The following is a 25,363-nucleotide window of genomic DNA, read 5'->3' as shown; positions in this document are numbered from 1 at the left end:
CATCCCCTGAGAGCTAAAATTCCATAACACTTCAAGGTCGTAATTTAGATTTGTCAAATTTCAAAAATGTTCAGTTTGTATTTTTATTTTATAACTGACATTTTTATTTTATAATTTGTATTTTGTTGTAACGTGTCAATGAATAATATTATTGTCAATCACTCGTAAATCATTACGTTTTTAGATTTAAAAAAAAAATTTTTTTGACATTAACACACATTAACATTTTCAAGTAAATTGCCTGCAATACCGACCCTCTCTCGTTTATGGTTCCCCGCAACGAATGTCGAATTCGTCGACACATCAAGCTTCGTTGCCTAAAGCCCTAAAGTAACGTTTAAAAAAATCATCATCCACGTGTGCATGTGTGTATTTTGATTGATCACGTTTTGATAAATAACTATAATAAATAATAGACAAAACTAGCTAATTAATAATGGCAAAAGGACGAAGAAATAAGGGTCGTAAAAATCCTGCAAAGAAACGTACTGATGATCAAAAGGTAAATAAACAATTTATTAATGACGCATAACCTCGAAAAATATCCAGAGTATTGTACCAGGATAAAAATAAAATCAATCAATAATTAACATGTAGTAATTTTTAATTTAATAAGGATAAAAATGGATGGGATAGCAGAGGTCAAAGCTACGTTGAAATTGTTCGTGAAAATAAAGATTTTGAATTATATTATAAAACTCAAGGTATTGTATCAGAATCAGACTGGGATTCATTTATAAAAACAATGCAAGAAGATTTACCAGCAGCATTTCGTATAACTGGATCAAAATCAGAGACAAAAGCACTTCTTAATATAATTAAAACTAATTTTTTTGAAAAAGAAACAGACAAAAAAGTTGAAACATTAGGTGATGATGATAATAAAGACAAAGATGAAACATCATTAGAGCCTGAAAAAGTAAAACCAAAATGTTTACCATTTTATCCAGATAATTTAGCTTGGCAATTACAATTAACACGTAAAGATATTCGTCGTTCAGAAGAAAATTTTCGTCTCCATAATTTTTTAATAACTGAAACAAATGCTGGAAGTATCAGTAGACAAGAAGTTGTAAGTATGATTCCACCATTGGTACTTGATGTTAAACCATCACATAAAGTATTAGATATGTGTGCTGCACCTGGATCAAAAACAGCTCAACTTATTGAACTTATTCATGCAGATGAAAGTATACCTCATCCTGAAGGTTTTGTTATTGCTAATGATGTAGATAATAATCGTTGTTACATGTTGGTACATCAAGCTAAACGTCTTAATAGTCCAAATATACTTATTACAAATCATGATTCATCAATTATGCCAAATTTTAAAGTAACAAATGCTGATGGTACAAAAGGTATTCTTAAATTTGATAGAATACTTGCTGATGTTCCTTGTACTGGTGATGGTACAATGAGAAAAAATCCAGATATTTGGTGTAAATGGAATCCAGCAATGGGTAATAATCTTCATGGTATACAATTTAGAATTGCTAAAAGAGGATTAGAAATGTTAGCTATTGGTGGAAAAATGGTTTATTCAACTTGTTCATTAAATCCAATTGAAAATGAAGCTGTACTTCATAGAATTCTTCAAGAAGCTGGTGATTCTGTAAGAATACTTGATGGTAGAAAATATGTACCAGGTTTAAAATGTAATCCTGGTGTAACACACTGGTTACCTGGTACCAAAGATATGGTATTTTATAAAAGTTGGGATGAAGTACCACAACAATGGCATACACAAATTCGTCCAAATATGTTTCCACCAAAACCTGAAGATGCTGATAAATATAATCTTGATAAATGCATTAGAATATTACCAAATCATCAAGATACTGGTGGTTTTTTTGTTGCTATATTAGAAAAAATAAAATTATTACCTTGGGAAAGTTCAAATGATAATAAAAATACTGTTAATTCTAAGGAAGTTAAAGAAACAGAAAAACAAGATGAATCAAAAGAAGAAAAAGTTGATGAAAATATTGATGAAAATAATGAAAAACGTAAACTTGATGAACAAGAAAAAGAAGAAGATACTAAAAATATTTGTCCTAAAAAACCAAGACTTGAAGATAGCAATACATTATCACAAGGTAAAAAAAAACGTGTATTAGGCTTTCGTGAAGATCCATTTGTATTTTTTAAAGATGAAAATGAAGATGTATTTCCATCAATAAAAAAATTCTACGATATTTCTGATAAATTAGATCCAAAATGTTTACTTGTTAGATGTCGTGAAGGAAAAAAAAAAAATATATACTTTGCATCACCAGCTATAAGAGATATATTATTATTAAATGAAAGTAATGTTAAAATGATTAACAGTGGTGTTAAAACATTTGTACGTTGTGATAATAAAAATATGCATTGTGCATTTAGACTTGCACAAGAGGGTCTTCATAGTGTAATACCATTTATTGGTGAATCAAGAAAAATTAAAATTGACAAAGAAGATTTAATATCATTACTTGAAAATGATAATCCACGTGAGCCACCAGAAATAACAAAATTAAGTGAAGAATTACAAAAAAGAACAGTTGGTATACCATCTGGTAGTTGTATTCTTATGTATGAAGATAAAAACAATGATGATTCTGAACCTTTTAAAATGCAATTGGTTGGATGGAGAGGAACAATGTCATTAAGGGCATATATTCCTTCACATGATTTAGTTCATTATCTACGACTTCTTGGTGCTGATTGTTCAAAATATGGTATGTTTATTTCATTCAACAAGTTTTTTTTTTATTCCTTTTTTGTAACTAATCAATTATTATTTATTTATTTACAGAGAAAAATAAATTTGAAGTCAGTAGAAATGCTATCAAAGAACAAGAAGGAAATAATGAAGCTGAAAAAAATGATAAAGAAGATGAAGAAAAAAATATTGATGCTGAAATTATTACAGAAAAAAAGACAGAAAAATTAGATAATATGGAATGTGAAAAAATGGATGAAACTGTTTAAATTTTATATATTTTTTTTTTTATCATATTGAGCACGATTTTTCTCTTCATTTTATTATAATTTATCTACAAATTTATATTTTGTAATTAATGACGGAATAAAAATTCAATTAAATTTTTAATTTAATTGATGGATAATTATAATTTTTAATTTTTATTTCCCTGAAATTTTTAATGACAAAAAAAAAAACAATTTTTCATATAATTTATCATTTTTTTTTTTTATCATCTTAATTCTAATTTGAAATACTTAATTTTTTTTTTTATGGCCGGTTTATGAATTATTATTTTTTTGTTTTTTAATTTTAATGGCAATTGATATTTTTAATCCTAAAAAGACGGCATTATTGTTTTTTTCTTGTAAAAAAAAAAAAGATTAAATTATTTATGAATTTTTATTTTTCTAAAAAAATTTCCTTACACAATCTAGAGGATTTTCTACTTATTATTTCTAGAGGACGGGTTTTGCTATTTAAAGTTTTACTATAAACAATATATTTAATAAATAATATAAAAAAAAAAACTTTCTATTAAACAATTAAATAAAAATGTAAAAATATCAAAAACTAAAAAAAAAAATGTTAGTGCTAGAAATATTTTTCAGTTGGTGATGTTAATTTACCACCAATATTTTGTGATTTTGATGGTGATTTTGTTAATTTAATACGTGAATTATTTGTGCATGGTTCATCACCCATTAAATGTTCTCTCCATTTGTTTTGATTAAAATTTTTATGACAAAGTGGACAACATTCATATCCATCAATTGGTTTCATGCAGATTTTATCTTTCATATGTTCTTTTAAAATTTTTTCAATAACTGGTTGTTTGCAATTATCACATTTAACATAATTATTTCTACGATCACATTCATTAAGAATATGAGAATTATAATAAGATATTTCAACAACTTGTTTACAAGATTCACATCTTGTTAACATTGGACAAGTTCGCCAGTAATGAATATTTAAACCTTCCTCTGAATATGATTGATCTTTTGATAAACAAAATATACAATGTTTATCACCTTTATGATCAATACTATTATCTGATGGTGATGTTACACTTGTTGAGCTTTCAGTTGATATAATTGGACTTTTTGATCTTGAAGGTGATGAAAATTTAACTGATGGACCATTATTGTCGACTGATTTTGATCTTGTTGGTGTTGATTTTCTTACTGCTTCCAGTTCTTTTTTTCTCTAGAAAATAAAATGAATTATTTTAAAGCAGTTTAAACGCATGTCATCACCAGTGATGTTTATGTCTGGAATTTAAAAAAAAAATCTTATTAGTCGTGATGCTAATTTTTTAACTCAATTCTACTTAGACAAACATCATAAAAATATAGCAAGGAATTGGGCATAATTCATTACAGTCATTTTCAGATCCAAGGTACTCTGATTAATGTCATGCCTTGAATCATTCATATTGGTCAATGATTGGAATATTTTATTGTCATTAAAAATATCAAAAAACTTGAAAATAATTTTATTAATTACCTGAAGATCAATTAAATCAAATTCATGAAACAATTGACGATACAACAAATTTCTTCTTGTAATATCATCATCAGGAGGAAGCTGTTTTCTTACTAATCTTGGATTAACTTTATAAACAAGTACCAATATTCTTTCAGATACTTTTCTAACAGCTTCAGCTGGATGATGAAGACCTGATGATCCCAATTCTGACAATGTTCTACAAGTCAATCCACTGCAACAATTACAATGTCTTATTTAACAACAAAAACTATTTAATATTCTTTTTATTATATCGAAAAAATTCTCTGAAGAATTTCTCAAAAATAATTAACAAATAATTAATTTTTTAAGCTGAATAATTGTATATTGCAAACCTAGATTTTTCAGTTGAAATACCATGATTAAGAATAAGCTGTTCAACCATTTCCAAACGACTTAAAGCAAGTCTTTGATGTGTACTACTACTAACTGGTCGAGTTAAATGAACTGGAATAATATGAAGATCTCTAACACATTTACAATCAGCCATACTCAATATTGTATGAACAGCCATATTATGAATTCTCGGTGTTGTATCACCAGATTTTGTTAATAATTCAGGAAGTAAACGATCAACACTACGTGCTATTTCAGCAGATGATACTTTATCATTTGCAAATTCAGAAAAAAACATTCTAATTAATTGGGCTGATAAACTATAAACACTAAATACTTTATCTCTCAATGCACGATGAAGTAATAATATCGCTGCTCTTGCTGTTTTATTTGCAGTATTTTTAGTAACTTGTACATCAAAATTTGTTAATTCTTTTTTTAATAACATAAGACCCTCTTCTTTATCAGTAAATTGTTTTGAATAAAATTTTTCAACCATATCCATACCAAATACTGATATTGGTAATGCTGCTTGTTTTTTTTCACGATCATTTAATTTTGAATTTATTTTAATACAATCAACACCACCACCATCAATATGGCATTCTCTTGTAAATTCATTTGTATGTGAATGACGTAGTGCTGGTATTGTACGTTCTTCATATGCTTCATAACTTGAACGTAGTGATGGTCCAGCTGATTTTGTTTTTCTTCTTAATGATCCAGTATTACGATTATTTTGTCTTTCTAATATACCATTTGGTGGACTTTCTGTTATTTCTGGAGTGTGAGATTTTTGATGAAGTGGAGATATTATTTGTTGATGATTAATTGTAGCAATTGGTGAACATGTACTATCACGATTAATCATTACTTTTGATGTTGATAATATATCTTCATTTGCTGGTGTATTTATTACAATATTATCTATGTCTGTTGTTTCTTCATTTTCATCAACAGATGATATATTATTTTTATCAAGTGGGCCATTTATTTCTAATAAATCATCAACACCCAAACTATCATATACTTCTTTTCTATACTGTTGAGCTTGTGATTTTTTTGCTTTAGCACGATCATAATCTTCAAGTGCAATTGCATATTTTTTTTCTAATTCATATTTACCAAGTCGTTCACCAGCTTTACGTAATATTTCCATAGCTATTTTTAATTTTGATGCATACTCAAATCTTTCAGCTATAAAATATAAAATAATGGTGTTAATTAACTGTATAAATTTTTTTTTTAATAGATGATTTACCTTCAGCTGCTTGTAATTTTTTAGCCTCCATTTGCCTTATAATTTTAGCAACCTCACGATCAACATACATTTCGAATGCAAGATCATCGTATGGTGATGTGTAGTGAGGATTATATGAACCCTCAGCTTGACTAGATGTGTCTTGAATAAATGGCTCACCCATAATATTCACAGCAATTAAAGCAACCTGAACAAAACAATATCTATTAAAATATCTACAAGTTTTAAATAACTTTTATTTATTTATTTATCTTTTACTTGTTCATGATTATTATGAGCATTTTCATGTGGTTTATGCAAACGAAGTTTCAATGAATAAACCTCTGTTTCTGGTAGTGCAACACTTTTAAGTTCTCTACTTTTATAAAGTGTTGATTCATTATCAGATAATGTTATATATCCCAAGTAAGAAAATGATGTATTAACAGATGCATTGTCCTCCTTCGTTGTCCAAATTTCCAGCTTTTCAGCTAACAAAAAGTAAAAAAAAAAATACTTATAATGAGTTTGTTAACAAAGTTTTTAGTTGCGTGATAAATTTGTGAGCAATTTAATTCAAGGTATAATTATTATTTATGAAAATTACAGTTATCAAGCTGTCAATCAAAATTTAAAATAATAAAATAAACTAAATGTTTTCTGTAATGTAATAAATTTTTCTTACGAATGAGATACTGATGAGCAAGAACTTGTATTCTGTTAAGTTTTGCTGGTCCATGTAAACGAAGAATAAGTTCCTGAGGATATCCACATTTTTTAGCACTTTGCCAACCACGTACAGTTGGTCCATGAATATTCAATTCAAGTGACGAGTGTCGTTCTTCTTCACCTTTCAAAAAACAATTATAATATTCAAAAATTAATTAAAAAAACAGGTTATAACATAAATGTCAAAATACGAAAAATAAAAAAATATAATATAAAACTAAAAATAAAATATTTAAAATTGGCAATGACTTACTTGTCGCGTATACAACATTGAATCCAATTTTTCTTGGCATTTCTTGACGTTTTGTCTGAACTTGAGAGTTAAAAAATTAAATTTTATATAAAAAAAAAAAATTATTTGATATAAAAAATGAGTATATATTTATAAAAGGCACAATCATTTTATAATTATTAAGCTCATGATATTAATTATATTCAAAATGAGATTGTTAAAGTCAATCATCATTGGGAACACTTGCAAGAGAAAAAGACACTAATATATTTCTCAGACACGAGGTGGTACAATTTTTTCCTTTTATTTTTTTTTTCTTCTGTTTGATTGCATCGGAGCTTGCGCTTCAACTGCTTTTCTCGGTTGGCTCGGTACCTTTGCTTGCAAATTTATATCATCCAATCGCACATCACTCGATAGACTCAGCTCTACTCTCTCATATTCCCCTGTGATAATTTCTTTTTTTATATCAGACTATTCTTTTTTAATTGATTTTTTTTTCCATCAATTCACCCTATTTTATGATGATATAAAATATTATTTGGTCTATTTTTTTTTCCATAAACATGTTGAGCTAATTGGGGTGAATAACAAATAGCTTTTAATGCTTTTGTTTTTTTTTTTTCTTTCATTTTTTAGGGATCGTCATGATGGCAAAGACTAGGAGTGGAATTGTCCTGAAATGGGTGAGGCAATTTTCTTTGAATCTGTGTCAAAATATAAACTGCATGTTTTTGGATCAATATAGAATGTGGAAGCTGTGTAGGGGAGTACGTCAAAAGGGTGCGGTATATTGTTGGGAGGGTTGCAAGTTAATATTAGCTTGTAGAGTAATTATTGGACTTTTTCTAAAAAAAAACACGTGGTTAAACACGTGGAATATTTCAAGTATTTTAAATATTTAATTTAAGTAAATTAAACTTATAAAAATTAACATTTCTTTCAAGTATTTTTTAGTTTTATAAACTTTTTATAAGTAATTTTGATTTTTTAATATAAATTTTTTTTTTACAAATACTTGATAGTATATACAATTGGTGGAATGTTTGACTCGATATTTTGTCGTTTGAATAAACCTTGAAGTATTGATTTATAAGCTATTATTGATTGAAAAAAAATAATGTTTTCTTAGGCTGTTGCAAATAAATATAATAGGCCTTTTGCAAATTGTATTATTTCTGAGCCACCTAGTTTTGATTCACCATAAACACGATCGACAAATGATATTGGTACTTCGCCAATTGTATAATTGAACTGTCTAGCTCGTACAATCATTTCCATTTGAAATACATAGCCTTTTGATACACAAGCATCAATTAACTTTTGTAAAACATCTTTTTTGTAGAGCCTAAAAAAATACATTTATTAATTTATATTTTATGTCTTTTTTAAAAGAGTTTGAATGACATTAAAAAGTACATATTATTTGTATGAAATTCATGTATTAACTTTATGCAATAATAAATGTTAAAGTCAAAGATAGTTTGATGAACTGTTTATGAACATATTGAGTTGATTATCTCAATTAAATTGATTGAAAATTTTTAATTAACCCGGTTATATATTATGTCCAATTTTCTATCATCGAAATTTCACACAAACATATTGATATTATGCTAAAATACTTAATTTTTAATTCGTTTAAACTCCCTTTAAATTAAAAAAATTATTTCTATGATTCGTGGGTTTATTATAATTACCTAAAACTTCCAGTGAGATCACTGACACCTGGTCTAAGTAATATTTGAGTTAAAAAATTAGCACCACGACTGATAAGCTTCCTTTTAAAATCCCAGCCATAAACACCACCTCCACCACTGTATCTTGTTCCTGATACAATATCAAAATCACATTTTTTTTGTTCCTTTATCATCTCTGGAATTGCTTGAGGCTAAAATATATTTGAAAAACAAAAAATTATTATTAAAATATATCATTGCTTTAATCATTAGTAAAAAAATTAAATAAAAACCAACATGATGTGATAAATCAGCATCCATAATAATAATAAAATTTCCAGTTGCATGTTTTATTCCATGAATGTATGCTGTACCAAGACCAAGTTTTTTTTCTCTGGGTTTTAATAATATTTTGTCATCTCCATAAAGTTTTTGGAGTTTTTTGGCAATATCTTGGGTTCCATCTGGTGAACCATCATCAATTATTATTATTTCAAATGGTACATCACTGTAATTTTAATAAATAATAAATAAATTAGTAATAAACAGTTCTGTCATACATTCAACTAAAAATAAATGAGTAAATAAACAAAAGGTTAGACACAATTAACTTACGATTCTTCGAGATATTTAACAATAAGCCAAACAATTATTGGTAAATTTTCTACCTCATTATAAGTTGGCAAAAGTATTGAATATTTATCGTCAATTGTTTTACTTTTTTCAACCATTTTACAACTTGTTACAACTTTTATTTTTTAGAGATGTTTTAGTGTTTTTTTTTTTGACATTTATCTCGTTGTTTTCGTCGTGGCACCAAGAATAGTTGGCGTGTGCGTGTGTGTATGTGTGTAACTTTAACTGTGTGTACTCCAGAAGATGGCGTAGTTATCAGTTGTTGTTGTTTTTATTTACTTTTTATTTTTACTTCGTGAAGTAACCAGCTAACCAGTTTCTCGTAATTTTCCGGAAATTTTTCAGAAATAGTTTCCGGTAATAAAAACTAGAAAATTTCCGGAAATTTTCTGGAAACAATTACTGGATTTATAAGAAACATTTCCAGAAATGTTTATATAAAATTTTCTAGAAAATTTCCGGAAATTGTTTCACATTTTATCAACAATTTTAATAAAAAACTTGTTAGAAAATTTCTGGAAATCATTTTCAGAAATGTTTATTAGAAATTTTCTAGAAAATTTCTGGAAAATTTCCGGAAATAGTTTCTCTTTTTTTCAACAATTTTATTAAACAGTTTCTCATTTTGGCAATATAACGATATCCGTGGCGACAAAATTTTATGACAGATCCTGAATGCTTTTTTCGTTTTACTCCGATTTTTCTTCGAAATTTTTATTTAACAATATGCGAAGAAAATCGGAGTAAGGCGGAGTAAATCGTAGAAATTAGTAGAAAATCGGAGCAATACGGAGAAAATCCGAGCAATGCGGAGAAAATCGGAGAAATATCGGAGAAAAACGGAAAAATATCAGAGAAATCATTTTCACGAGGGTACTTTATTCATTTTTTCTCATTGTTGAAATCATCATTGAAATCACCACGCCACCACCACATTGTGGAAGTAATGGTGATAATAAAGATTCCGAATCGAGTAAATATTGTTGCCTTTTTTTTTTTTTTGTGTTTTTTCAATTCATATTAAACAAATTTTTAAATTGTTATAAATATTTATTATTATTATTATTTTTTAACGACTGATCAAACATTGTTTTTCGACCATCTTGAAAAAGTATTTAAAAAAAAAAATATCAAAAGAAGTAAGAGAATTATTGGTTGAGTATAATTTGGATAAATATTAAGCCTGTACATACTCTTGGTAAATTAAACGATGAACAATTAGAGGAAATAAAAGAGGAAGAAGAAAAAAAAAATTTGAAATTCAAATCAACTACAAGAAACTTGTTAATAATACTTGCTGAAATAGTGAAAGTATATTTGTTATAATATATTTAATAACTGCATATACCAATTAAAATAATCATTTTATTAATATTTTTATATTTTTTCAAACAGATTCACGATAAATCTTCCAGAAAACCATTAGATAAAGATCGTTTACCTGCAGTTAGTTAATGACTTGACATTTTTATTTTTTACATTTGACCATTTTATTTTTATAAATCAATTTATATTTATCTAGATGGCTTGTCCTGGATCAACCCTTGAAGCTCTTATTGAGAAAAAATGCTATGTTGATAAAACCAAAAAAGTAATGGAGTTATTAAATAACCCTGGACATTATGTTTATACAAGACCAAGGAGATTCGGGAATAGTCTCTATTCCTTGATACTGCAGTTGACTATGTATGCAATAATGATCAAGAATTATTTAAAGAACATGATATTGGTAAAAAAGAAAATGGCTATAAGTGGAAAAAGTATCCAGTTATAAAATTAGATTTTTCTCTGATATTTAAAGACAGCAATCTGAAATTATGTAAAAAACGCTTTATATTGAACACTTAGATAAGATTGCTAAAGAAATGAATATACCTTTAAGACATGGTGTAGAATCTGAAAGCACTTTTAAAAACTTAGTCGTAGCACGCCCTGGTGAAAATATTTCTCCGAATTACTCCGAATTTCTCCCTAATTTACCCATGCGGAGAAATAAGTGGAAACATTTTCTCCTCGTCGTTGATTTCGGAAGAATTTCAAGAAAAAAATTGTTATATCTGAAGATTTAAATTGTGGTAGTTTCGATAGAAATATGCTTATGATAATGCAACGACACTTGAAAAAACTGAACATGAAGTTGTTAATTCAGAAAAAGGTATTTTTACTGATGAAGAACTTGAAAAACTCATGGATTGTGTTCATTGTTGAAATGAAAGTTCTTGATGATTACAAAAAATATAAACAAGAAACTTTTGAAGAACGAAAAATACGATCAATGAAGTATTAGCAAATGATCGCGATGCATTAAACCACAGATAAAAGATAACGAATATTATGAGAATAATAAGCTTGAAAAAAAATTACAAGTAGTAGGAATGGTTCTTTCCCATAAAAAAATAGCTGCCATTAAATATGGGCACAAAATAAGCTATATCAATAACAAATGACTATTTGATGATTTTCGTGAGGAATTTTTTGAAACAAATAATAAAAAAAACGAAGAAATTAGTATACAGCGATGTTTCTCAACATTATTATTTTAAAGTGAAGGATTTATAAAATAATATTAATATAAGTACGTATTTAATTTCAAATATAAATTTTTTATAATTAATTTCAGTTGTTTTTATAAAAAACATTATATCCCTGGTGAAAATGTTTCTCCGCGATATCTCCTAAATTTCTCTGCAATTACTCCGAATTTCTCCCAAATTGACCCATTCGGAGAAATAAGGGGAGAAAGGTATCAAAATTTTTTACGAATTTTCTCTGAATCGACTTATAGGTGGAGAAACGTTCGGAAATATTTCTCCGCAATAAAAATACGTAGAGAAACGTATGAAAAAAAAAACTGTACCGCGGAGAAATTATCTCCGCGTATCTTTTACGCGGAGAAATTTTTTACGAATTTTCTCCAAATCGACTTGGATGGAGAAACGCTCGGAAATATTTTTCCGCGATAACAATACGCAGAGAAACCCGTAAAAAAAAATTTTACCGCAGAGAAATTCTTCCGAAATCAACGACGAGAGGAAATTTTTACACTTATTTCCCCACATTCATCAATTTGATGAAACGATCACGGGAGTTTTTTAGACAAAGTACCTCAGGTATATCAACGTTTTTGAAAAAAAGTGTCTTCGAATTTTCATTTTTTTCAAAAAAAATAAACATCATTATGCGCTTTGCGTTATGTAACAATTAATGATTAGTCATTTTTTTTTTGGAAAAATTGAACTAATGGTGGAGAATGTTGGAAAAAGGGTGGAGAGATTTGTCCGCCATTTTTCAAACCGTGTGAAGAAATAATTTTGCTGAGAAATTTTTTCTGAAATTAACGACGAGGAGAAATTTTTCCGTCGTTTCTCCGAATCAACTTCGGTAAGAGAACGTTCGGAAATATTTCTCCGCGAAAAAAAACACACGCGGAGGAACATGGGAAAAAAATAATTTTACAGCGAAGAAATTCTTCCGAAATAAACGACGAGGAGAAAATTGGCTTGAATGAATCATCTGGCTATTTCAATTAACGTTGAGAAATAGCACGGACACCGTTCTACACTAACGCTGTCATCGACGAAAAAACGTACCATTATCGGTCACATTCGGTGCCATTCGGTGTCACATCGGTGATTCGGTGACAGTTTAATGTTTATTTACCGTTCTTTAAAAATCAGACTCAACTAAAATCTAAGAATGTTTGTATAATTTTTAAAAAAAATGTAGCAAAATAAATAAACAAATTGTGTTAAATAATTATTTAAAAAATGGGAAAAACAAGTAAAGTTGTAGTTTGTGGTATGAAAGGTGTTGGAAAAACAGCATTATTGGAACAACTTATTTATGGAAATGTCACATTGAAAAGTGTAAGTTTTAATGGTTATGTTGTATTATTATTATATTTTGTTTGTTAAATATTATAATAAAAATATTGATAAATTTATTAATCAGGAAATTCATTCAACAATTGAAGATATTTATGTTGCAAATATTGAGACTGATCGTGGTACTAAAGAAAAAATAAGATTTTATGATACAGCTGGTCTTGAAGCATTACAAACAAATACAAATAATCAACAATTACAACGTCATTATCTTGGTTTTGCTGATGGCTATATACTTGTTTATGATAATGCAAAACCTGAATCACTTGATGTTTTGTTACCACTCAAAAAAGATATCGATAAAAATAAAGATAAAAAAGAAATAATACTCATTGTTATTGGTAATAAAACGTTAATTGATAATGACAGTCTTGAAAATACAATTAGTAAAGCAACGAATTGGTGTACAAGAGAAAAAATTAAACATTTTGAAGTTAATTTAATGGTACGTGAAAGTTTATATGATGCATTTATTTATTTATCATCGAAATTAAATCCAGTACAAAATAAAAGTACATTTCCACAATTAAGTATGGGAAGAAAAAATATTAAAACTGATGCAACATGACTTTAAATTAATATTTGATACAATTTTGCATTTTTTAAATTAATATTATCACTATTATCAGCTTTTTTAAAACATAATAATCAATATTTATAAAAAAAATAACTGCTGCTTTTTTGCATTTAAATTTTTGGAAAAAAAAATTGTTGAATCGTTGAAATTACATGTAAATATTGTTGATGTATATTTAAAAAAAAAAATTTATTAACATTTATTTTAGTGCTTTTAATAGCATATATTACGAATTAAAAAAATATTTATATTTATGGTAAAAAGTACTTAATTAAAAATAAATAATAAAAAATGTTTTTAACAACGAATTTAGTCATTATTAAATTTTTTTTATAATAAAATTACTTTGAGTTCAATAATTACTTGCATTTTAATCTACTAGATTTTATTTATTGTATAAAAAAATATATAAATCTTCCACTAAATACTTTTTTTTAAATCTTCAATGTACTTAAACGAAAAAAAAAAAATATTTTATTTTACTTTCTAAGTGCTGAAATGTTTAATTGTATATTCAAAGCTGGGTAAAATTACTCCTCTTTGGGACCACAATAGCATAAAATTAAAAATAATATTTATATAAATTAAAGAATGGGTATTAATGATGTTTTAAAAAATAATCAATAAAAAAAATTTGTATGAAAAACGAAAATGTTTTATTTATTATTATATTTATATATATATATATGCATATATTTATAATATATATATATTTATATATAAATTAAATTGTACAACGATTCACAGCTTCGGCTTATTATAATATTTATCATTATTTCATAAAATAAATAATTAATTTAGCCATTTTGTTGAGAATAATAAATTTGAATTTTTTTTTTTAAACTTTAAATTTCTTTCTTTTTGTTTTTTTTTACCAAATAATCGCTCTTTTTAATTGTCTCAAAGCAATTAATGATCCAAATACATAGTCCCATAGCTTGCTACTTATGCCGAAGCCTGAAAATTAATAAATAAAAAATTAATAACAATAGGAAAAAGAACGACATCATGACTAGACATGATCTTGAGACTAAATATTTGAGATCAACTATTTACAAACAAAATATCCTCGTGAATATTAGCCAACAAAAAAAACATCTCACTTCATTTATTAATATTAAAAATATTATGTGCTTTGAATTAAAATTAATTATTATAAATTTTAAACACACAGTCAGATATAAACATAATGATTTGATGAAAATTTTAAATGTATCTAAAATTATGACAACAGTATACACGATAAATAAATAATACTGCAATATTTAACATTTCATTTACTTATTTGTTAAATTTACTTTTATCATACATTTTTGATGAATTCAAAATTAATTTATTTAACAATAAATAAATTAATCATCGTATTGTAATGACTCAATATTAATTTTTTCAAATTTAACTCTGTTAATATTTACATTTGAAATATTGCATGAAATGTTTATCTTTTTTATTTATTATTTTATATTATTGATAAGATAATCATTATATAATTTTGATAAATCTGTTATTCATTTGTTTACTTTCTAGTGGATGTTATTGTTGTTGGTTATTTTATGCCAGCTTTTTTTTGTAAATATTTTTGTTCAGATATGAAGAAAATTAGTTTAATAAAAATAATTATTACCTTGATCGTGATGTGAAAAATGGTGATAGTTGTGATATCTTTTCAAATTGTACAAATAAGTTTTGTCCTCTGGTGTTCCGTGATGTAAGTAATAGTGTATCAAGTCATAACACAAATATCCTGTAATATAAATAAATAAATTTAGTATACGAAATTCAATAATAACAAAATAAAATAAATTTATTATCAGTTATTAAAACGATAGTACCTGTCATGGTTCCTGATGCAACAATATCAATAAATGCTGCTGGAAAAATAACTTTGTATAAATTATAAAACACAAATGCTAAAAGCACTGCAGCAACTGGTGGAAACAGTAATCGACGACTGTCAAAAGGCGCCTTTAAAAAAACAAAAAACATAATTAATAAAAAATTTATTACAAAACAAATTTAAATATATATAAAAAAAATTATTATTTATTTACCTTGTGGTGTAGGCCGTGAATAAGAAAATGTAATGAAATAAGTATTTTTGATTGTGATGGTGGTTTCAAGTGAAACAACTTTCGATGAAGTGTATACTCAAGAAAAGTCCATAATAAAACACCCCAAAAAAATGCCAATATAATCAATGGTAACGAACTTGCTGCAAGTACAAATTTAAATAATTATAATATCAATAAAATTATAAACATTAAATACTCAATTGCTGTTGAATCATATGTAAATAATTTATAATTGACATTCCTAATGATTCTAGTTTTTATTCAAAGTCAATTAATTAGAACTCTTGGTCAAATTAACAACTTAAAAATTTTTTTTTTGGAACAAATCAAACAATTTAACACTTGTTAAAGTGACATTGATAATTTTAATCTATCATCTTGATTTAATTTTAACAAATAAAAACTAACAGTCAATGAAATAAAAAAAGTTAACAAGTTGATTTGTAATAATCACGATAATATCTCAGTTACCATTAAAAATTAAAAAAAAAAATTCTAAAAATTACATAACTTTATTGTAAATTTAACAGTGCATCATTCAATAATGCCGATTAAAATTCATCATCAAAAGTACTAAAAAAATTGACTCATTTATTTGATCATTTATTTTATCTAATCAAAAAAGCCAAATGATAATTAATTTAAAAGTTCAAACAGTCATTGTCATTATAGTTAATAAAAGAAAAAAAAAACAATTAAACATTACCAATTGGACTAGTGACATTGTACATAAGGCCATAAATCATAAAGTACATTGATATTGGAATCCAAACAATAGGCACAAGATACCAAGGTGTTACAGTTAATATTTCCAATAAATCTGATTTAAATAATCTTATTGGACGATTAACTGGTAAGTTAACCCACTCCCAATATTTATTAGCTAATGAACCAACTTGTCCAAGAAGTGGTTCATTCCAATCAATTAAATTCTGTAAAAAATTAAATAATTTTACATCAGTATATTATCAGTATATATAATTACAATAAATTATTTACCTCAACGTCATCATATGCCCTTTTATTATTTAATTCAAATTCATTAAATAAATGATAAGCTGCTTTTGAATGTGGTACATCATCGAGTATTTTATCCAATGTTAAACCACGATAAGCTTTAAATGCATTACTACCACCTGGATGATTTTTTAAAAATTTGCTTATCTCATATGTATTACCACGATATTTAACATAAAATTCATTATTATTATTTTGTTCATAATTTGATAACACTTCATTTGTTGGCTTTTCTTCAACTTCAACTTGTGTCCTTGGAATCATTTTTATATTGATTTGTATATATATATTTGTATAGTTATTAATTCAATCAACTTTTTTTATTTTATAACAATAAATTTTATATTTTAGTTTATAAAATATCATCATTAAGTAACAATTATTTGTTATATTTTATTTGTCATCGGCTATCTGAAATTATTACAAGTTTAAGTTTTTTTAGATCAATGACATTGTAAATTTTTATTTTATTATAATTTATTTATCTTGTTGTAGGATTTTTTTTTGTTTTTATTCTATTTATGAATAGACTACTTTGATGCTTGATTGAACTTTAAAAAATTTTTTTTTAACTACAAATAGATACATGAGAATTACTAGACTATCTGACGCAAGAGATTCTATGAATAATTTCAGCTAAATAAAAACCAACACGCAGTCAAGATCATGCTCTTTTTTTTTTCCTTGTTTAAATTTGTAATTTTGTGATTGTTTTTTCCTACAATGTATGAAACTAAATTTAGATATTTTTAATTAAAAAAAATATATCAACAATGTGCCAAATTCAACAAGTAACAACAAGTGGTTTTTAGAGATTAATTTTTTCATTAATATTAAAACATGTTAAATTAATATTAACCTCTTATCACGACATAAAATATAATAAATAATAAAAATATTATTTAATAAAACAAATCAACAGTAAATAATATATCAAATTTATATTTCAGTTTTCAAACAAATCCTTGATTTATTATTCATTTTATTCTGAACATTTTTTCATTCATGTTTGTAAACATCAAAAAATAACAAAAACAAAATAACCCCGAATTAAGAAAATTCGATATTCATTTTTTTTTCAAGGCGTCCAAACGGTAAATACTTTCATAAAATTGTGATTATAACCTTTGTTTTATTAATTATTTACATATATCAATAGAAATAAAAAATTTATTCAATGAAAATTATCTAAGCATGACCGTAATTAAAATAATATAATTTATCCAATAAATATAAATGTATTATTAACTATCAAAAATATTTTTATTGATTAATAAATTATTTTCTTCAATGTTAAAAAATATTTACCTCTCTAATTTGATATTAAAAATACAATTATTAATAATTTAAATATAAATGATAGTTATTAAATAATAATAATATATATATTTTTAAAAATGACTTGTAATGTTTCTTCCGTGTTTTTAATAATGACGATATTTATGATCAAGGACACACAAATACAACTCAACTATTCTTAAAACGCACATGGCCTATATATCCACCAACGTAAAACTTGACGTACTGATGTAATTTTTAACACCAATTTATTAAGTGACACAATGTCTATGACAATAATTATTTATTTTTAATAATATATATATTTTTCAAAAAAATATTTACCATATATCCCAATGTATATTTTTTATTTTTTCATTTATAAATTAATTCTTGAATAAATAAATATCAATTAACAAAAAAATAAATTAAAAATTATAATACTATTAATGGAATTTTCAAGTATATGATAGTCTTTAACAGTCTTCTTCAATATCTAAGCAGTCTTATTATTCTTTAAATAAATAGAAAACCACAATAACAAATAAAATTAATGGAAAAATAATTTATCGACACTTCATAACTCTTCAAAGATTTCAACGGAACTGACTTGGCGTGTTCAGTGATTCCTTGACTAGACTGGCAACCCACGTAAACATAAAATTACGTCGACATTTATTTATCACCATTATTTTATTTTTAAAACGAAAAAAAAAAAAAAAAAAAAAAAAAAAAAAATTATATTTAACACTCACTATACTGTCAATTCTTATTTTTATTATTTTTTTTTTTTTACAATTGTTTGATCGACAAGTGTCAACATTTCTTTCCCTCTCTTTCTCTATTTTTTTTTTTAAAAAATTGATAATACCTAGAAGTGTAATCAGTGAGATCATACTCTGGGTTTTTTTTTTTTTTTTATGATAATCATGATAAGGAAAGTTAGCACGTCAAAAATGACATTAATATTTCTATTCTTTTTTTTTTGTAAATTCTTATCTTTTTGACCTAAAATTGACAATGACAAATTTCTATTTTTATACAATTATAATTAATATTCATTTTTTTTTTTAACAATGTCATTAAATTTTATAATGACATGAAATGTTATTATTTCTTTTTATTGTTAATTATTTTTGGAACTTTTTAGAGGTGAAATAACATAAAATGTATTGACGTCATTTTTCGTTGGAATTACACGCCCTGAAAATCAATACACCGTACATAGTTTTCAACATAAAATGATGATTCTACTAAATATTATTTTATGATAGATTTTCATCAAAAAAAAAAAAAAAGAAATTATAAATAGATGACACGTTTATTTTATGTTAAAGATTAAAGATAATATCTTAAATATTAAAAAATATTTTGAACGTCAATAAAATATATTAACTTTTCTTTTTTGATTCGATTTTTGTTCACATAAAAAGTTGATAAAAATTTATCACGAATTAGTCATTTATATTAAAATAATATTCTATATCACTTGGGAGAAAAAATAAATTAAAAAATCATTAAAACAATATAGCTGTTGGTTATATTGTTTAAAAAAAAAAAATTTATTTTTAGTATTAAATATTAATTTATTAATAATTATAAAAGAAATAAAAAAAATAATTTAACAGTGTGCTACATAAATCATACTTTTTTTTTCATATTTAATTTGTCAATAAATTTTTTATCACCTCTTTTATTGATTAATCAATTAGCAAAGTTTACTTAAAAAATCAATTGACATTATTCAAGTTGGAATTTACTTGAAAGCATTAGAAATTCATCAATTCAAATTTATAAAATATAAATAGAAATCATCAGGTGGAGTTATCAGTTGTTGCTATCAAAACAGACTTTTTTTTTTTTCTATTTTTCTACGTATTTATATATTTTTGTTAATATTCAACGTTTATCACATTTATTGATAACTAATCACAATGACCAATGAATATTTTTAACCTTATCATCCTGATGTGAATTTTCATAAAATCTTGTACAAACAACGACACATAAAACGCATATTAAATAATGCATTTATTCTTTAATGACATAATGATTTTTTTCACTTCGTTAATTAAAAAAGAATCAAAGAACTTTTTAAATATAATTTTGAATAAATTATATTATTTTCATGATATAATAATCGAAATTAAAAAAAAAAAATAACATCAACCAAACAAAAATAAACAGTACAAATTTAAAAAAAAAAAAACGAGAATTTATTTGTTTTTCATTTAACTTTGTTAATTTTGATTATTGAATTTTTTATTTTTATAATTTACGAATCTTATAGAAGCACTTCAATATAAATTTTTATTTGCATAAATAATATTTATATAAGCACACAATAATCGATGACACTTAATTAAATTAAACGAAAGGAAAAAAAGAAATAATGATATTTGTATAATTAAATAAAAGAATACACATGAGAAATCAATATTAAAATTTAAAAAATTTTATTAAAAATAGATAAGTAAATTTAAAAAAATCACTTTTATATTAAATTGTTTAAATAATAAAAATATTCAATACCTTTAAAACATTATAAATTAAATTTATATTAACTCCAAATGACAATAAACTTTTTTTTTTTTTATTTATATTTCTTTTATTTCTATCATAGTAATAGTTTCGTTGTCGAAATTTTGTACGAGGTTAAGTTACTTCAACTGACATGGAGCTTAACTCTTGCCCCACATATATATGTTGTTTTTTTTACTCTCACTATAAAAATATAATTTCGATTTCTATCAAAATAAACACACGACCAATATGTTTGTTGATTTTTTAAAAAAAAACTTTTTCTTCAAAATTGAATAACAATTTTCACAATAATTAAAATTTTTATTAATTTTTAATTATTAACAATACTTAATTAAATAATTTATATTTATTGATTTTTTAAATAACTATATAATATATATTTTTTTTTTAAATTTATTCATATGTTGCACTTTTATATTAATCAAACTTCAATCGTCATATTTATTATTGTGCTTTTGTAGAGCCACGATGTTGTGGTCATCGTCGCTATTGACAACCTCATCATCCTCGTTGAGGTACTCTTTTAACCTGTCGTGATACTAGTCATGCTGAATAAAAAAAAAGAGAAAAAAATAATAAAAAAATAGTAGAAATAATAATACGAGAAAGAATAAAAATGTCAATAAAAGTCAAGGACGTTTTAAATAATGAATGTAATATATCGTTTTTCAGCATCACAAAAACAAAATAAAATAAAAAAAAAAAAAATTGTACTAATATTATGTTGCATGTTATGATATGATATCGAATAACATGCAGACTGAATTGTCGAATCATGTCCCCAGTATCAACGATTTTTTTTTTTATTACAATCAATTGTTAAATAATTTTTTTTACACAAATGACAAAAATTTTAATGAAGTAATTTCATTATGATAATTTCATTGATAATTATATTTCATATAATGCATGATTATTATTTATCTTGGTATATTATTATGATGATCAGAATATGTATTAATTGGTAATGCGATATTTCTGATCATGAATCAAGTCAACTGATAAACCGCAATGTGTTTTTTGTATATTTATACTGTAACAGCATGAATTTATACACTTACATAAAATAATGTACATTTTTTATGTTTATTTACACACTGATGTTTTATTATTTTATTTATTTTCGTGGAAACCTGATGGTTATCAGAGTGCAGGTAGATTCATATCTAAAATTTATGTGAAAAAAATAAAAAATAAAGTTACATTTCAAATTTAAGCTTGTTAAAATATAATAAAATATTATAAAAGTTAATTTACCAGTATTTAAAAATATTTCTAAATATTAATTTTATTTTTTTGTTAGATTTTTATGTATCATAGGTATATATAAAACAGAATAAAACTATTTATTATTCATCAAAAATTTCAAACGTGATTCTAAAATTTCGTAACATATTTTAAAATGTTTTTTAGGACATAAATTTTTTTATATTTTTTACAAAATTAATAGATAATTTACATTTTAAAAAGCGGCTTACACTTTTTATGTTGATGGATGTCAACAAGTACAAACAAGCTTTGAATTAATAATCCTTCTAAAGTCATTTTAATAATAATCTGCAAAAAAATTGACTTTTTTATCAGTAAAAATAAATAAGTGTATAGTGACAAAATAATGTAACATAAATTATTGACAAATAGTATCAGATGAAATTTATTTTATTACCTCATTTATAAAATATTTGTTTTTAATTAAAAAAATATAAAATACTCTTGCATTGAGTTAATATAAATAACAAAAATTAATCATCAATTTCACTATCATATTTAAATCATCTTCTGGTAATTGAAAATTCTCAAATGAAATTCTGAAAGTAAGATTTATTAAATTATACATTTCACATTGACCACACAATACTTTTTATTTATATACATACAACAATTGATATTTTCATCATGATCTTCAATGACATTATCCCGAGCGAATTCTGACAGGTGATCACCCTCAAAACATCGTCGAATGTCCAGCTAATGTTGTTGGATTTTTTTTATTGGCATTACCCCAAATACTTGCAATATTATTAGCACATAAAAATATTGGCTTTTGTTACAAGTTCGGTAAATGCTTGTTGGTGGTGTAATCTGTTTCTGTATATTTTGTATTTGTCGAGCATCTTGTTTAATTTTTAAAAGTGATGTATAATTACTTTAAATAATTGAAAAATTTTTTGTTTACCAAGTTTACGAGACTTGTCACAAAATAAACAAACTCAAAAATTAATATTTAATAATCAACAACCATAATGTCTTTTTTTTATTTTTTTTTTTGTTATTAAGTGTATTAATTAAGTACTGGAAATTTTTAATCAATTAATCATATTAGAAAAGTCACTTAGTTTCATTGAAGAAGAAGTAGATAAATTGGATGAAATATCCAAAAGATAACTTTTGTTTAGAGAATTAAAATTACTCTAACAGGAAGCATGATGTCCATCAAATTATTTGGTTGAGATGGTACATCAATATGCACACTGGATTTGCTTCTGGTATTCATTCTGGTATTTATGAGTAGAACTAATCTTTCTGTAACATTTTTATTTTTGTGGTATTTTTACTGGAAATAATGCTCCCCAGTTTTTTTCTACAGCGGTAGAAATCAATTTGTCCTTTGCATAAAGTTCTGCATCCTTCAAGACCTTAATAAAGTCTCCATTTTCCAATAATCCCATCTTTTCAAAGACTTTGTCTCTAAGATTTTCTCTTATACCTTCTGATTGGAATGCAGCAAAATGATACGATATTAATAATGACATTGGTGTCAACATTTCGGGTTGAGTTTGATGTATAACCAAATCATTGAGATAGTTGATCCAAATGATAAGGTGGTGAAGTGTTTCACCTTTCTTTGTTGGCATCACTGATGCAAAGCACATGGAGAGAACTACTTTAGGAACAGGTAATTCCCCAAAGTAAGATGGAATCTCCATCATGGCTCTTCCAAAACCTTGATGGAATAAGTTTACTGTAATCTGAGGAAAACAAGCAGCAACTCTTGGAAGAGTCACAGTGTATAGATTACGTCTAGCCCTATCATCAGAAGTATAAATTTTGTACTTCTGAACCAGGTGAGTCAAAATATCAGAAAATTTTTTTGTTAATTGGTTTTTGATCTTGTTGACATCAGATCCCTTCGTTAACAAAATTGTAATCAGAAAAGTTATATCTTGTGTAAATGTCATGTTATCTTTGAATTCAGGACCGCCCTCGAGTCTTGCAGTCACACGATCATCTGATTCATAATCGGTATAACGTTTGTACAAGACTGAAAGCATACAAGATGGCTCATAGCGAACATATTCAGCATTATCAAAAGTGGTCACATGAATTTCTCTTTCCTTCTTTTGCTTTGTTTTCGCGTTTATGTCAAATGGTCCAAACCAAAGATATTCAAGATCACTTCTATATTTATCAAAAGTGCTTTTTCTTTTTTCATCAGATCCGTCATCATGAGTCAGCCAAAGCTTCTCAAAACGTTGCATAAGCTTTTCTTTTTCCTCTTTAAGAACATCGTGCGTGGCATCAGACATCCTTGCCGTCTCGTCTGTATGCTGCTAGATAGAAGAAGTGTTAGTTCTCTAACGCTAAGAGTTTCTTCAGCAAATCTTGAAATATCAGAATTAAATTCTGTTCCAACAGCAATATCTCTTATTGACTTTTTCACAACCTGTGTTTCTTTGACTGACAAAACAAATATCCTCCTTCTATAAACCTCAAGCTGAATTTGATTTTCCGGGTTTCTATCAACTAAAACAGAAATGCTTTGGTTTTTAGCCTTTAGGGCACTCTTCAAGGCTAACAGCTCTTCTTTCTGACTGCTAAATAAGGATGTCAATTCAGCTGTTTCTCTAGAAGAAAAATTTTAATAACAAAAAATCATTAAATAATTATAAATATTAATGACCACTGTTTGCAACAGTTTTTTCTTCGTTATTTTTATTTTGATAAACCCATTTAATTGATTAATTTAGATATTAAATTAAGTATTATAATTCTGACTTTGGAAAATTTCAAAGACAAAAACATTTTTATTTGTATTCTATTTATTAAATATTTTATAACTAACCAAATAAATGTGGTAACACAAAGTTGTTCACAAATAAAAAAAAATAACGACCAAATTTATTTTTTGACTTAAAATGTATTTCAAAGAAATTAGACACAATAAAGTTGTTTTTATTATACACAACAATTGAATGTTATATAATAACAATTAAAGCTTTTGGTTGACAAATTAGATCTGATTAGATCTTTGAGTTGAGTTAAGACTTTAGATAGACTTTAATAGGCTTGATGCCTGATGGGCGATGGCTTCGAGTGCTGTGAACATAGTTGGGTAGGTCTGATACCAGTGGATCATACTTACGTACAGGGATGGGCATATTGTGAGTTTTTGAGTTGTTTACAATTATCCATGGATAAAACGTTCAAAACGTTTTAACCATATAATTTTTTTTTAGCTACATATTTTTCTTAGCTACTGCTTGTCCTTTGTCGCTTATTTATTTAACAAATAAAATACATGTTATTCATTTTTAAAAAATAGAATTACATGTACTTCATTCATTAAATAAATAAAAATCCCAAAGACAAGCAGTAGCTAAGGAATTACAGTTGCCAAAAAACTTATGTTTTAAGAAACATTATTTC

The 25,363-nt window shown here is 25.4% G+C and overlaps 6 protein-coding genes across 6 annotated transcripts; 2 read left to right on the top strand and 4 right to left on the bottom strand.

The window, feature by feature from the left end:
• The first annotated feature begins 7 nt into the window (after positions 1-7).
• Positions 8-3,112, top strand: LOC122855129 (tRNA (cytosine(34)-C(5))-methyltransferase). Its single transcript, XM_044156295.1, has 3 exons — positions 8-502; positions 617-2,717; positions 2,795-3,112. The coding sequence occupies exons 1-3, from the start codon at positions 437-439 to the stop codon at positions 2,968-2,970; spliced, it is 2,343 nt and encodes a 780-aa protein (XP_044012230.1). The 5' UTR covers positions 8-436; the 3' UTR covers positions 2,971-3,112.
• On the bottom strand, positions 2,919-7,290 carry LOC122855128 (centrosomal protein of 104 kDa). The gene is made up of 7 exons (XM_044156294.1): positions 7,051-7,290; positions 6,754-6,918; positions 6,348-6,559; positions 6,090-6,276; positions 4,828-6,025; positions 4,472-4,685; positions 2,919-4,171 (listed from the first exon to the last, which is right to left on the bottom strand). The coding sequence occupies exons 1-7, from the start codon at positions 7,088-7,090 to the stop codon at positions 3,557-3,559; spliced, it is 2,631 nt and encodes an 876-aa protein (XP_044012229.1). The 5' UTR covers positions 7,091-7,290; the 3' UTR covers positions 2,919-3,556.
• A 127-nt stretch (positions 7,291-7,417) lies between these two features.
• LOC122855130 (dolichol-phosphate mannosyltransferase subunit 1) lies at positions 7,418-9,555 on the bottom strand. Its single transcript, XM_044156296.1, has 4 exons — positions 9,324-9,555; positions 9,006-9,216; positions 8,730-8,920; positions 7,418-8,377 (listed from the first exon to the last, which is right to left on the bottom strand). Exons 1-4 carry the CDS (start codon positions 9,437-9,439, stop codon positions 8,158-8,160), a joined length of 738 nt encoding a protein of 245 aa, XP_044012231.1. The 5' UTR covers positions 9,440-9,555; the 3' UTR covers positions 7,418-8,157.
• A 3,547-nt stretch (positions 9,556-13,102) lies between these two features.
• LOC122855127 (NF-kappa-B inhibitor-interacting Ras-like protein) lies at positions 13,103-13,796 on the top strand. The gene is made up of 2 exons (XM_044156292.1): positions 13,103-13,210; positions 13,296-13,796. The coding sequence occupies exons 1-2, from the start codon at positions 13,112-13,114 to the stop codon at positions 13,794-13,796; spliced, it is 600 nt and encodes a 199-aa protein (XP_044012227.1). The 5' UTR covers positions 13,103-13,111.
• An 873-nt stretch (positions 13,797-14,669) lies between these two features.
• On the bottom strand, positions 14,670-18,815 carry LOC122855126 (fatty acid 2-hydroxylase). Its single transcript, XM_044156291.1, has 6 exons — positions 16,877-18,815; positions 16,584-16,809; positions 15,857-16,017; positions 15,638-15,770; positions 15,430-15,549; positions 14,670-14,762 (listed from the first exon to the last, which is right to left on the bottom strand). Exons 1-6 carry the CDS (start codon positions 17,156-17,158, stop codon positions 14,677-14,679), a joined length of 1,008 nt encoding a protein of 335 aa, XP_044012226.1. The 5' UTR covers positions 17,159-18,815; the 3' UTR covers positions 14,670-14,676.
• A 3,546-nt stretch (positions 18,816-22,361) lies between these two features.
• LOC122855125 lies at positions 22,362-25,014 on the bottom strand. Its single transcript, XM_044156290.1, has 2 exons — positions 24,780-25,014; positions 22,362-24,561 (listed from the first exon to the last, which is right to left on the bottom strand). The coding sequence occupies exon 2, from the start codon at positions 24,241-24,243 to the stop codon at positions 23,251-23,253; it is 993 nt and encodes a 330-aa protein (XP_044012225.1). The 5' UTR covers positions 24,244-24,561; positions 24,780-25,014; the 3' UTR covers positions 22,362-23,250.
• Between the last annotated feature and the right edge of the window lie 349 nt (positions 25,015-25,363).

This window comes from Aphidius gifuensis, linkage group LG4 (genome assembly GCF_014905175.1).
Source record: "Aphidius gifuensis isolate YNYX2018 linkage group LG4, ASM1490517v1, whole genome shotgun sequence".
NCBI lineage: Eukaryota > Metazoa > Arthropoda > Insecta > Hymenoptera > Braconidae > Aphidius > Aphidius gifuensis.
This window is presented reverse-complemented; position numbering and strand designations above follow the sequence as displayed.

Coding starts and splice junctions, on each gene's coding strand:
- LOC122855127 (XM_044156292.1), top strand. CDS start 13,112: ATGGGAAAAACAAGTAAAGTTGTAGTTTGTGGTATGAAAGGTGTTGGA. Junction 13,211..13,295: donor GAAATGTCACATTGAAAAGT/GTAAGTTTTAAT, acceptor TTTATTAATCAG/GAAATTCATTCAACAATTGA.
- LOC122855129 (XM_044156295.1), top strand. CDS start 437: ATGGCAAAAGGACGAAGAAATAAGGGTCGTAAAAATCCTGCAAAGAAA. Junction 503..616: donor AACGTACTGATGATCAAAAG/GTAAATAAACAA, acceptor TAATTTAATAAG/GATAAAAATGGATGGGATAG. Junction 2,718..2,794: donor TGCTGATTGTTCAAAATATG/GTATGTTTATTT, acceptor ATTTATTTACAG/AGAAAAATAAATTTGAAGTC.
- LOC122855130 (XM_044156296.1), bottom strand. CDS start 9,439: ATGGTTGAAAAAAGTAAAACAATTGACGATAAATATTCAATACTTTTG. Junction 9,217..9,323: donor GTTAAATATCTCGAAGAATC/GTAAGTTAATTG, acceptor TTAAAATTACAG/TGATGTACCATTTGAAATAA. Junction 8,378..8,729: donor GATCTCACTGGAAGTTTTAG/GTAATTATAATA, acceptor GTATTTTTTTAG/GCTCTACAAAAAAGATGTTT.
- LOC122855125 (XM_044156290.1), bottom strand. CDS start 24,243: ATGTCTGATGCCACGCACGATGTTCTTAAAGAGGAAAAAGAAAAGCTT.
- LOC122855128 (XM_044156294.1), bottom strand. CDS start 7,090: ATGCCAAGAAAAATTGGATTCAATGTTGTATACGCGACAA. Junction 6,026..6,089: donor AAAATTACAAGCAGCTGAAG/GTAAATCATCTA, acceptor TATATTTTATAG/CTGAAAGATTTGAGTATGCA. Junction 4,686..4,827: donor ATTTCAACTGAAAAATCTAG/GTTTGCAATATA, acceptor TAATTGTTGCAG/TGGATTGACTTGTAGAACAT.
- LOC122855126 (XM_044156291.1), bottom strand. CDS start 17,158: ATGATTCCAAGGACACAAGTTGAAGTTGAAGAAAAGCCAACAAATGAA. Junction 16,810..16,876: donor GGGCATATGATGACGTTGAG/GTAAATAATTTA, acceptor AATTTTTTACAG/AATTTAATTGATTGGAATGA. Junction 15,771..15,856: donor TTCACGGCCTACACCACAAG/GTAAATAAATAA, acceptor GTTTTTTTAAAG/GCGCCTTTTGACAGTCGTCG.